The 10,893-nt window shown below is 33.7% G+C and overlaps 2 protein-coding genes across 4 annotated transcripts; both read right to left on the bottom strand.

The window, feature by feature from the left end:
- LOC107631310 (deoxynucleoside triphosphate triphosphohydrolase SAMHD1 homolog) lies at window positions 260-5,314 on the bottom strand. 2 transcript variants are annotated; one of them, XM_016334717.2, is made up of 20 exons: window positions 5,188-5,314; window positions 4,987-5,092; window positions 4,452-4,489; window positions 4,337-4,359; window positions 4,052-4,158; window positions 3,906-3,957; window positions 3,730-3,814; window positions 3,298-3,388; window positions 2,929-2,967; window positions 2,767-2,831; window positions 2,611-2,673; window positions 2,392-2,447; window positions 2,234-2,307; window positions 2,028-2,120; window positions 1,837-1,938; window positions 1,545-1,625; window positions 1,345-1,433; window positions 1,227-1,242; window positions 665-775; window positions 260-565 (listed from the first exon to the last, which is right to left on the bottom strand). In XM_016334717.2, exons 2-20 carry the CDS (start codon window positions 5,077-5,079, stop codon window positions 446-448), a joined length of 1,398 nt encoding a protein of 465 aa, XP_016190203.2. In that variant the 5' UTR covers window positions 5,080-5,092; window positions 5,188-5,314; the 3' UTR covers window positions 260-445. The 2 variants fall into 2 exon arrangements, with proteins under 2 accessions (XP_016190203.2, XP_020975304.1); XM_021119645.1 differs by lacking the exon at window positions 5,188-5,314 and having other exon boundaries at window positions 4,987-5,181.
- LOC107631311 (dual-specificity RNA methyltransferase RlmN) lies at window positions 6,559-10,342 on the bottom strand. 2 transcript variants are annotated; one of them, XM_016334718.2, is made up of 9 exons: window positions 10,094-10,342; window positions 9,935-10,023; window positions 9,326-9,428; window positions 9,003-9,100; window positions 8,719-8,849; window positions 8,310-8,418; window positions 7,812-8,003; window positions 7,592-7,728; window positions 6,559-7,149 (listed from the first exon to the last, which is right to left on the bottom strand). In XM_016334718.2, exons 1-9 carry the CDS (start codon window positions 10,287-10,289, stop codon window positions 6,861-6,863), a joined length of 1,344 nt encoding a protein of 447 aa, XP_016190204.1. In that variant the 5' UTR covers window positions 10,290-10,342; the 3' UTR covers window positions 6,559-6,860. The 2 variants fall into 2 exon arrangements, with proteins under 2 accessions (XP_016190204.1, XP_016190205.1); XM_016334719.2 differs by having other exon boundaries at window positions 9,935-10,017.

Genomic DNA, 10,893 nt, shown 5'->3' with positions numbered 1-10,893 from the left:
ATCCAAACTTACAAAAATATATTTTTTTTATCATTATTCTTTTTTTTTATCTATTTCTAATTACACAAAACTGGAATTCTTATATAAAAAAATTACAGATTATTATATAGTAAATAATAATATATTATTCCCTTAAAAGAATTTTTAAAATTACAAGATAAAAAGCTACGGCTCTACAAGTAATATCAAATATCACTCATTATTTATTAGCACATGCTTTAAAAAGTAACTACTTTTTATATTATCTGTCTGAATAGTCATCTAAAAAACAAATGTACGATTATGTAAAAAAGTTTTATAATATCAGTTCTAGACGTATAATATACACAATTCATTACGTAAAATGGTTACCATTTTAACTAAGAGCCACTACCTACGTATATCGTTTGATCTGAGAGAGTTGTGAGTAGAAATTTACAAATTCAAAGCTGGGGGGGTCAATAGGTTAGACATGCAACTGATGGCATCTTCCGCGTTTCTTCTTCTCAGGAGTTTCGTGCACTTGCGCTTTTCTTCCAAATATCTTGTACTGATAATTTTCAAAGGCAGCAGAAACAGCACCAACCTACACCATCATCATCATCATCAACAACAACAATAATAACTACTTGTGAAAATATAATACTTTTGCTGTGGTTTCTTCATTTTGTCACCAGGTACTAACCAGTTCAGGCTTCTTACTGTATACCCTCACTATGATGTCTTTGTTGAAAGCTGGCAACAAATGACTGATGCGATAGTCTGGGATTGGGAACTTTTCTTTGCTCTCGTAATCCTGGTCAATGGAGAAAAAAAACTGTTATGCTCTTCACTATCGAACTCAAAGTTACATCTAGAATATGCATGATATAAGATGCAGTTTGGATTTTGTAATGTGATGTCTGTGGGCTAAGCTTGGTTTACAACTTGGAAGAATGTTCAAAATGAAGAGACAGATTATACTTTGCCAACATGCAAATCGAATAGCACATGGAGGAATGAGGATTATCAAAGCCATTACAAAATTTGGATTGCAACATAACAATATCGAGCAATTACAGGTATACCATAACCACCTATTGGCCAAAAAATTGATTACATACATACTAATAATCTTTCCAAATTAGACTATTTTGCTTGCCTTTTGTTTAAGTTGTTACATGTACTACAAGATTTGCAATCACCATTCACACACCAACGTGCAAAAGTTTAAATGAAATATAACTCTAGAACATAAATAACTGTACCTTGAAGAATTTAATTCTGGATCAGGAGATTCATGCACAATAAAGAAAGAACATTAGTCAATGCCCATACCATATAAGAAAGTGCTTTGACTTATGTCACCATTTCTTTGTCAAGTACCTTTCGAGAGGGTTTTCTGTTCCGTATGTCAAATCAATTTTAACATTGCTCACAGCAACATCATCTTCCTTCAAATTTATGCCATTTGTCTGACAAGCCAAAAATTAAAAAACTGATATATATCATGAATAATAAAGTAACGAACCCCCTCTCTGCCAAAATAAATAAGCAAATAACTAGTTAAACGACTATTTGTGAACCTGGGAACAAACAATATCCTGGGGTGTGATGTTTCTGAAGTGGTCAAGTCTGTCCTTTGGTACTGAAAACTCATTGCAGAACTACAAAGTGGAGTAAAATGATATAGTTTAAATAACATGTTAGCATGCGCTGATGATGATAATTATCTACTAAGCAATACTACAATGCTACACAGAAATATTCAATTCTCATGTCCTGTAAAATAGACAATAGTAAAGGAGAAAAGACAATGAAAAAAGAAACAAAGATAGAGAGTTAAGGATCTATGCTAGAAAATGTAAGGTAGAATACCTGGTATATATCTCTTCTGCGAATGCGTCGGATCAAGTCTTGGGATTCCTTGAGCTCTTCTCGAGGAGAAATCTCAATTGCTTTAAGAATCGAGTCATCTAACTGCAATATATGGCAAGAGAGAGATATTTCCATGGTGCTACTGCTACGTTCGAAATCCCAACTCCAAAAAATTTAAAATTATTACAGACCTTCCAAAATTCAGATGGTTGATGAATTGAGGAGGCAATATCAAGATATGGGTTTGCTTTCACCAGCGCATCTATGACCATCAATTCTATTGCCTGATAAAGGAAACAAAAGTCAACATTGAAGTGGTTTTCTCTCGTTGAAAGGCGGAATAATTGGATTTTTGCTTTTGCATCAGTGAAGTTAGTAAAATACTAAAATCACTCACTTGTACTTTTGCATGTGTATAGACAGTTCGATGCAAATCAGCCCGCGTTGCAAATAACTTGTGAATTGTCAGATCTGACCAACATGTCAAACTGAGATAACATACGTACCATAACTTCCACCCTAACAATGATATCAAAATTTTCAGAATGTACTAACAATCTTTGGCACGATAACATATTTCATCGTCAATGACTTGCATTGTCTCCATCAATCTGCAAAATACAGTAAAATTATTTTCAGTTATCATCCCTTTTGAAAAGAGAAACTGGATAAAATATGGATGCTTCTGCATAGTTCAGGAATCAATAGTAGAGTAACATTTCTGCACAAAAGAGCAATCATTGTCAAACTCAAAGCATTCATCCTAATAAATACCTTTCAGGCTGAAAGTTGCAACCTAGGCCACAAGCACGACAATCACGAACAATGTAGTCAAACCTGAAAATAATGAATTTTATAGTACTATTATCAAAAGCACACATATCAATAACAGTCACACAAGACGAGGAAGAAAGGCAGAAAAGTATGTACTTATCAACATCAATTCCATTGCGACCATTTGCCACAATATCATACAAGAACTGGTTTCCCTTTGCCTAAGAAATTCAAAAAGGAAATTTTAGGAGTAGTAAGATGGTAGAGAGCAAATAACTAACATCCAGAAGAGAGACAATTAGAATTAGGAAGACCTACATTTTGTGTAGGATTGCCACAGCTTGAAGTGATCATTTCCTGCCACAATTTAAAACCGCATCAGAGCTCCTTATCTATAAACTGGAATTTTCTAACTATAGATGTGTTATATGTACAGAAAGAGAAACATAAGAACCTCAACAAGTAAAATAGTTCAAGGAGCCAAAACATATTAGATTACAAAATAGCAGAAATGTAATGATGTTAATATGGTCCAAAAATAGAGTATCATTGCACTCCAAGAATTTCTTAATTGTGCAACATGTCAAGAGGAACTGCCCTTTCTCACCGATCACAGAATGCTGCTTCAAAAAACCATGAAACAGAAGTACGAGTGTATTCATTTGATAGCACACACTAAGGTCTAACCTTCACTTTCTTGAGGAGTTCAGGATCAATATCAATATTGTGTTCATCAACCATGTAATCTATCATCTTCGCTGACATTTTCTCATGGGACCTGAAAGTAATGTTAATTCAAAAGGATGAATTCTCAACCAACACATAGTTGCAGGTTCTAGAAAATCAATTTAACTCCTTAAATAGAAATAAACAAATCCAGAAAATATGTAAAAGTTACTAAGTCATAATGACAGAATCCGTTATATCTCTCTTCAGTTTAATGGATAATGTGAAGCAAGTCCCACAAACATTGCTATATTTCTTTGTTCTAGTTATAGACAATATAATTTTTAGGAATGTTGTTGGAAGAAGCAGGAAACATGTGCTATTAATCATGTGAAGAAACTTCAATGTACAGAAGTCAGAAAACCTGAGTTAACAAGAATATCGTAGAATTACCATTTGTCACCATTAGAGACCCGGGGAAGGAACTTGCCCTCAAACATGTGGCTGAAGGGACCATGGCCAACATCATGCAGTAATCCTAGGCAGAATATCATATCATATTAGTAATAATAACAAAATAGCGGAATTAGAAGTGTCAAAACAAATAACTCTCCAAAGATGTCAGGTACCAGCAAGCTTTACTGCCATCACATCACAATGTTCAATACCAAGCTCTGGGCCCTAAAAGCATAGTAAGATTGTTTAACAACATAATCTCATATCATCTTGCCAATAACAAGCATATAGCAACACAAGGTAGTTTATATATATTTACTTGGTATTTTTTTATTATGTCAATAGCTTTGCCGGCAAGCCAATAAACACCAAGTGAATGCTCAAAACGAGTGTGTACAGCTCCAGGGTAAACCATATGAGTTAGACCTGTATTACATTAAAATCAAAGATTCAAAGTTAGGGCTTAATTTTGATCGACTAAGTGCAGACTTCCTCACAACATCTATATGCTCTGCCATAAAACTATATACTAAAGTTGATAAACATAGAGTTATTTCATGAATCCTATTTGACTACTTCATTCACATGTAGTAAGTTGACTCACCTAGCTGCTTCAAATCACGAAGTCTGCATAAATTTAAAACAAGAAAAAAAAATAAAGTTAAAAGAAGTAAGAGAGTTAAGTAGTAGTAGTATATAGTTTGACTATGCGCACTTGCCTCTGAAATTGTTCGGTGTCAACAAATTTCAAGAAAATCTGCAATGAACAACGAGAATTTCAGGTTCAACCAAAATCAACGGAAACAATAAATGATGAAAAAATGTACCACCAGAAAAGGCTAAAATAAAAATAGTCCATCCGGTTTCTGAATTTACTATTATTACAACTTTCTCATAGTGAAAATCTTCATTTATTATTCTCTTTCACTTTCGATTAAGTTTAATCTTGTTTCAACCGATGTTATATTGTTGATCATAAATTCACAACTATACGCATACTCCTGAGGATTTCCGAATCTTCTCTTAGTTAGAGGATTACACTCCATCACGGAAAAATCTCATTCATACATACAACTATTCAGTTTACAGCCACAGAATCTACACCTAATGTTATAAGTAAGCAAAAGTGACCAGAAACACGAAGAGGAAAAAAATAACAACAAGCGAAGCAAAATGAATTTAGAGAAAATTTTGAATGAGAGTTATGTTCCATTTTTTGTTCCTAAATAGTATATAAAAAAAGCTGTTGATTACCGGCTCGAGGAAAATATTGCCATGGACGTTGTCGCGAACGTGCTTGAGCAATGTCCTTTCAACAGCGACGACGTCGTTTGCAGGAGCAGCCATTGAATGCTGATTGCTGAGCAACAACAACGAGTGAAGCAAAGAAGAGAATGAATCGTGAGGCTAGAGAGAGAGAGAGAGAGAGAGAATGAGAAGAGGTGTAACCGTAACTGTAACTGCAAAGGGGAGAAATGGAGAACCAGAGAAAGAGTGCGGGTTCTGGTTACGTATTGTTCAATGTTTTATGTTCATCAACATCAGGTGAAAACCCCGCCAAGTTTACATTCATTCCTCACCTCAAGATGAAGCGCGTGCACCACAACTCCCCGAGCAAAATATCAATTTCCTTTCCCTTTGCTTCGCTAAAAATTCAAGCTAAAAAAATTAAAAATTAAAAAAAAAAATTATGTGTGTGTAGTAAAAAAAAGTTAATTATGTGTTGAAAAATAAAAAAAGGTCAATTAACTATGTAGTTATCTCAAAAGTCATAAAGCATAAACATTTGGTTAAATAGCATTATTAACCCAACTATGCCGAAAATGACATAGAAATTATTTAATTATTTTATTTTTTTCTGTATTATTTTGTTTTATTTTGGTGTTGAACTTTTTTTTTCAAAAAAAATACCGTTAATTATTTGTTATTTTCATGTTTTAATGCAATACATATTGATTATTCTTTTTTTATCCTGCACAGAATGTGGAGCACAATTAACAATGAAATATTTATATTATAAAATTAATTATTATTAACTAAAAATATCTTAGTAAATAATTTTGCAATTAAATTCCTAACTTTTATTTTACTTGAGTCTTAGGGGTCATGCAGATAATCGGAATATATGGCGTTGCTGGTTTCATAAGCAGCACTTGATGATGGTTGCAACTTGCATGTAGTAATTTAAGGAATATTAACTACTCAGTTTTACGAACAATCGCACTATTAATATTACTTGGTTTAGTATACAGACCCCGAACGTTTTTTAAGTTCCCATGTAATGATTATTATTAATAAAAAAAAATGTAAGAAGAAAAAATATTGAAAATGGATCTTTTTAATTGTTAAAAAAAATTGACAACCTAAAGTATGATTCTTAATCTTCATTATTTTTTCTCTCATATTTATTTTTGATTCTACTTATAAAATTAATCGTGAGAGATCACACTTTACTCTTTTAAATGTTAAAAAAATAAAGAGAAATGGAGAAGATCCATTCCCAAAATGATTGCTTGTTGACGGTGAAAAGGACCTAGTAAGTTCCCTAGGCAAACACGTTACACTAACTAAAAAAAAACACTTGAAAGCCCCTCCTCTAAAGTTGGACACCTGTACCTGGGAAGAACAAAAGAATATTCTATGCTCACTTCTTTAGGATAAACTTAACCAACAAGAAATGCAGGTGTTAATGAACTAAAAATAAAAGCGTGTTATGTTAAAAAATTTCTTGTTTTCATTATTATTATTATTATTATTATTATTATTATTAGTATCAACAGTTTACAGATGGAAATACTAGCCAGAGTCGTGCCAAAAAATGTAACATATGCAAGAGCCACCACAAGTTTTCCCTTTATTAATCAAATAATCTGAAAATGCAAGCAAACAAAACGTGATACAACACCAGAGTTGACCAAAGAATTTGGATGCTCCACGGTTATGAAAATATATCATACATCATATATCAAATTTATTGTGAACAGTAGGGATTTCCAATATGGAAATAGATAAATATAACAATCCGACTAGCTAGTGCTAAATAAATTTTGCTTTCTCAATGTCAAGTCTATGTGGGATTCATCTAATAACTGTTGGACAAATTTGTAGCCACATCTATACGTAAAGAATCAAGCTGAATTTCCAATAGCCATTTGGAACTGCTGTGGTACGCGGAGCAACGGTGCCTGAATGGTGCCGGGCTTGCCTAACTGACCACAGGCAGCCATCTGATCGTCGCCACGACTGAGCCGCAAGAAGACTGTGCACCCTCCACCGGCCAATGTGTTCCGGAACTCAATCATCCTCTCCTCTTTTGTTGGTCTGAAGAATGATCCACTATGCGGGTTGAATGAGATGAGATTGATCTTGCATGGAATTCCCTTCACAAGCTCAATTAGCCTCTTTGCATCGTCATCACTGCATAAAAGATTACAAGTTAAGGGGGGAAAAACTACTGAGCAAGGGAAAAGGGAAAGTCACATAAAGATTTCATCAACAACAAACGACCCATATTCCACTGGCTGGAAGAATATAGATATATGGATGAAGATTTTAAACTTAACAGCCACTAGTCATAGAACAGATAGAAGGAAAAAAGGTGCTACAAAATTTTATTAAATATCATGAAAAATCCTACTTAAACATTAAGCTACAAGGAACCGCCAATATAATAGCAGAGCATCATGCAATTTGGAATTCTTTGCTCCATTCCAATTCAAAATCTTATGGATTTTAATCCTAAAAAGTCATTTATGACCCTGTTGTGTGTGGACCAAACAAATTATTCTGAACTGAAAGTCTGAAAAATAGTTTGTCTGGCAACATGACAATGAACACTAGGGGGCAAAAGCAAACTAACCTGTCATTAATTCCTTCAAGCATCACATACTCAAAAAGAACTTTATAGTTGCGTTTCGAGCAAAGCTCCTCCCGAAGAGTACCCAGAAGCAAGTCCAACTTATACTTCCGATTTATAGGCATGATCCAATTTCTCACCTGAAATATTATATTCAAGTTTGATCAACCCTCCCTCCCTGTCATCAACTTTTTTTTTTTCATGTAATTAATAATAAATTTACCTCATCAGTAGTGGCATTCAAACTAACAGCTAAAGCACACTTGGATTCATGAAGGAAACGTCTGAGCTGTGGAACAAGCCCACTGGTAGAAATAGTGACCTTGCGGGGACTGAATTGAAGCCCTTGCTCATCCACCATAATATCTGCAGCTTTAATGACATTATCAATGTTATGTAGTGGTTCTCCCATTCCCTAAAAGAAATATATAGCTGGTATTAGCATGTAATCAACAATAACATAAAATCAAAAGTTTAAATAGGGACTCATGGATAATTTTATATGTTAGGAGACAGGAGTAGCGAAAATAAAAGATAGAATATCTTTCCCCTCATATTTTAGAGATATTTTTCTATCACCACATTGACATGTTAATGTATGAAGTGTGAACAGAAGTAGCAGTCTATTATCTAGAATTTAAGAATACAGTACAAATTCTGATCTATGCAGACTGTTGACATGAGGTAAGCTTTACAACTGTCAACAAAATTATAGACCTACCATAAAGACAACATTAGTGATGGAACCAACTTCACTGGTAAGCATTCGACGGGCAAAAACTGCCTGTTCTACTATTTCTGCAGCAGTAAGGTGTCTCCTGAGACCCATTCTGCAAAATATTTAGGTGTGTTTCAAACTTGCAGGCAAAATAGAACAAGAACCAAGATTCAAATGTGATAAAACTGGACCAGCGAACAAGTGAGTGAAGGAAAGAACAGTAAAACAATAGAGGAATTATGCGTTGTTGCTACTTATTATAAATGGTTACAAGTGTTAAGGTCCATTCTAGAGACCACTATCCTCTCTTAAATCCTAACTACTCATATACCAGCTAACTCCTAACTAATCAGATGTTTGATTCCTATCAGAATGTAGCCAGTAAATTGATCACAACAGAAAAAGAAGTTACCTTCCAGTATAGCAAAATTGGCAATTCATGGCACAACCAACTTGACTTGAAACACACACAGTGGTCCTGCCTCTATCGCAAGGTATGACAACTGTTTCTACAACCATCCCATCATCCAATGCGAACAAAATCTGCAATATCCTGTGAGATTAACAGTCAACACGAAGACTCTCCAAAAATGCATCACAAAAGAGTGGGAAAAATGGATTGCAACATGGATTAACAGATGAACGTATGCTGTAAGAAAAATAGAAGGCAAACACAGTGGGAAAGATCATTTCAACCTTCCTAGTTCCATCAGCCGCTGTGCGAATTTCTTTCAAAGAGAGTGCCCTGAACTCAGCTTTTTCACTCAGCATCTTCTTGAAATCTTTGTTCAAACCTACATGTTTATAACATTGGTATATAAATTACATTTATTAGTAAACTAGAATCAGAATATCTAAGCGAAAGTTGATAGAAAATCATGAGTTTTAACTCATTCAGTTGGAGGATCTGAAAAAGATGGACATTAGCATGATTAACTTATTGAACAGTACAAATTTTCATAAAACAAATGATTTGAACTCGCTTAAATACATGAAGGAGAAGATGGTGAATTATGAACCTTCCAGTTCATCAGTATGAAAAGCCCAAATATCGTTTCCATACATACGCTTCCATAACATCATTGCCTGCCCGGGTCTGTATCCATGAGATTGAACCCATTTCTGTGCAGTAACAACAAAAATTGAGAAATCAAATACCCATTTTTCACAATATATCTCTCTTTGCCTGCTCATGACATGTTCAACAGAAATTCAAGAATAAAACAATTCTACCCGTGAAAGATATAAACTAACCCATTATCATCAAAGATTGGGTAGTTTTGTCAACCGTTTTGGATAGCTTTGTCAACTACCCCAATCTTCAATGGATATTGAGCTAGTTTATCTCTTTCATGGTTAGAATTGGCTGTGCATAAATCTTTGGTTGTCATAAATAGTAGTTTATTCATAGAACAACATAAGATACCGAAACTAAAACTTTGACTTTGTTCTATCCATATTCCATAAAACCTGAAGCAAGCTTAAGAACTGGCATGTCTTACTAACAATAACATATTATTTGAAAATCATCTTATTTATAAAAAAAAAGTACATAGTTTAAGTAAATGAAAACAATTCATATCGAAAACAATGATAAACGAAAGTGAAATTAAAACAACGAAACATACTTGGAGTTGAGTATAAGTCATCCCTTTAAGAAGCACCTTAGAACCATTCCATGGAATTGCATTTGCAACGCAGTCGCCTTCTCCTGCATCTAAAAAATATTGACAAAATTAAAAAGGGAAGTAAAATATTTTTAAAATTATAGAGCGTTAAGTAATGACCAAAATCAGAGAAGTGGTAATGAGAAGAAGAGGAAGAAGATGGAGCTGAAAGAGTTAGGCGGCGGGAAGTAGTGAGAAACGGCGTAGTTAGGGTGGTGAAAGAGCGAGGGAAGGTAGGGATTATGGAAGGAATAGGGTTGGGTGGCACAAGTATCGCCATTCCCATGCGCCTCATCATCCAACTCCTCATACTCATGCTTCATTTCCTCTTGCACTTCCCCATACCCACTCAAAATAACTTCATCCAAATATCTCATAACACATACTTTTTTATTTTTTATATTCAAATTAATTCATCAAAAAGTAAAAATTTTGTTTTTTTTTACAATAAAAGAGTAAAAAGAACTTGCACAAAAATGGACACACATAATAGTTTTACCTTTTACAATTAAATTCAATTATTAATAAGCTAGATTTAATTTTTGTGTGTTGATTTAATTAATTTATTTCGGTCTTTTGAAAACTGAATTCGCGATCAAATCGATCAAATTAGATGTTTAAAAATTTAAAGGTTCAATTCAAATTGAACTAAATCAAAAAGGAGTATTAGGGGACAGTAGGTTTTGTGATTTGTACCCATCAATTAGTCATTATTAATGATGTGAAATTATATCTAATGTGAAATTACTCACTTTTCTTTTGTTGGTTAATTGTTGGTCAAATTTGAATAAAAGTACTGGTCCTCTAGACTTTTTCCTAATGAATATAATAAAATCATATATTTATATAAAATATATATAATTTCGATCGATTAATTAATTATTTAATCAATTTTTTTATTTTTAATTGACTTATCGCTG

The sequence above is a fragment of the Arachis ipaensis genome, chromosome B03, assembly GCF_000816755.2.
Source record: "Arachis ipaensis cultivar K30076 chromosome B03, Araip1.1, whole genome shotgun sequence".
NCBI classification, from domain to species: domain Eukaryota; kingdom Viridiplantae; phylum Streptophyta; class Magnoliopsida; order Fabales; family Fabaceae; genus Arachis; species Arachis ipaensis.
The sequence above is the reverse complement of the archived record's forward strand: the minus strand, read 5'-3'. Positions and strand labels throughout refer to the sequence as shown.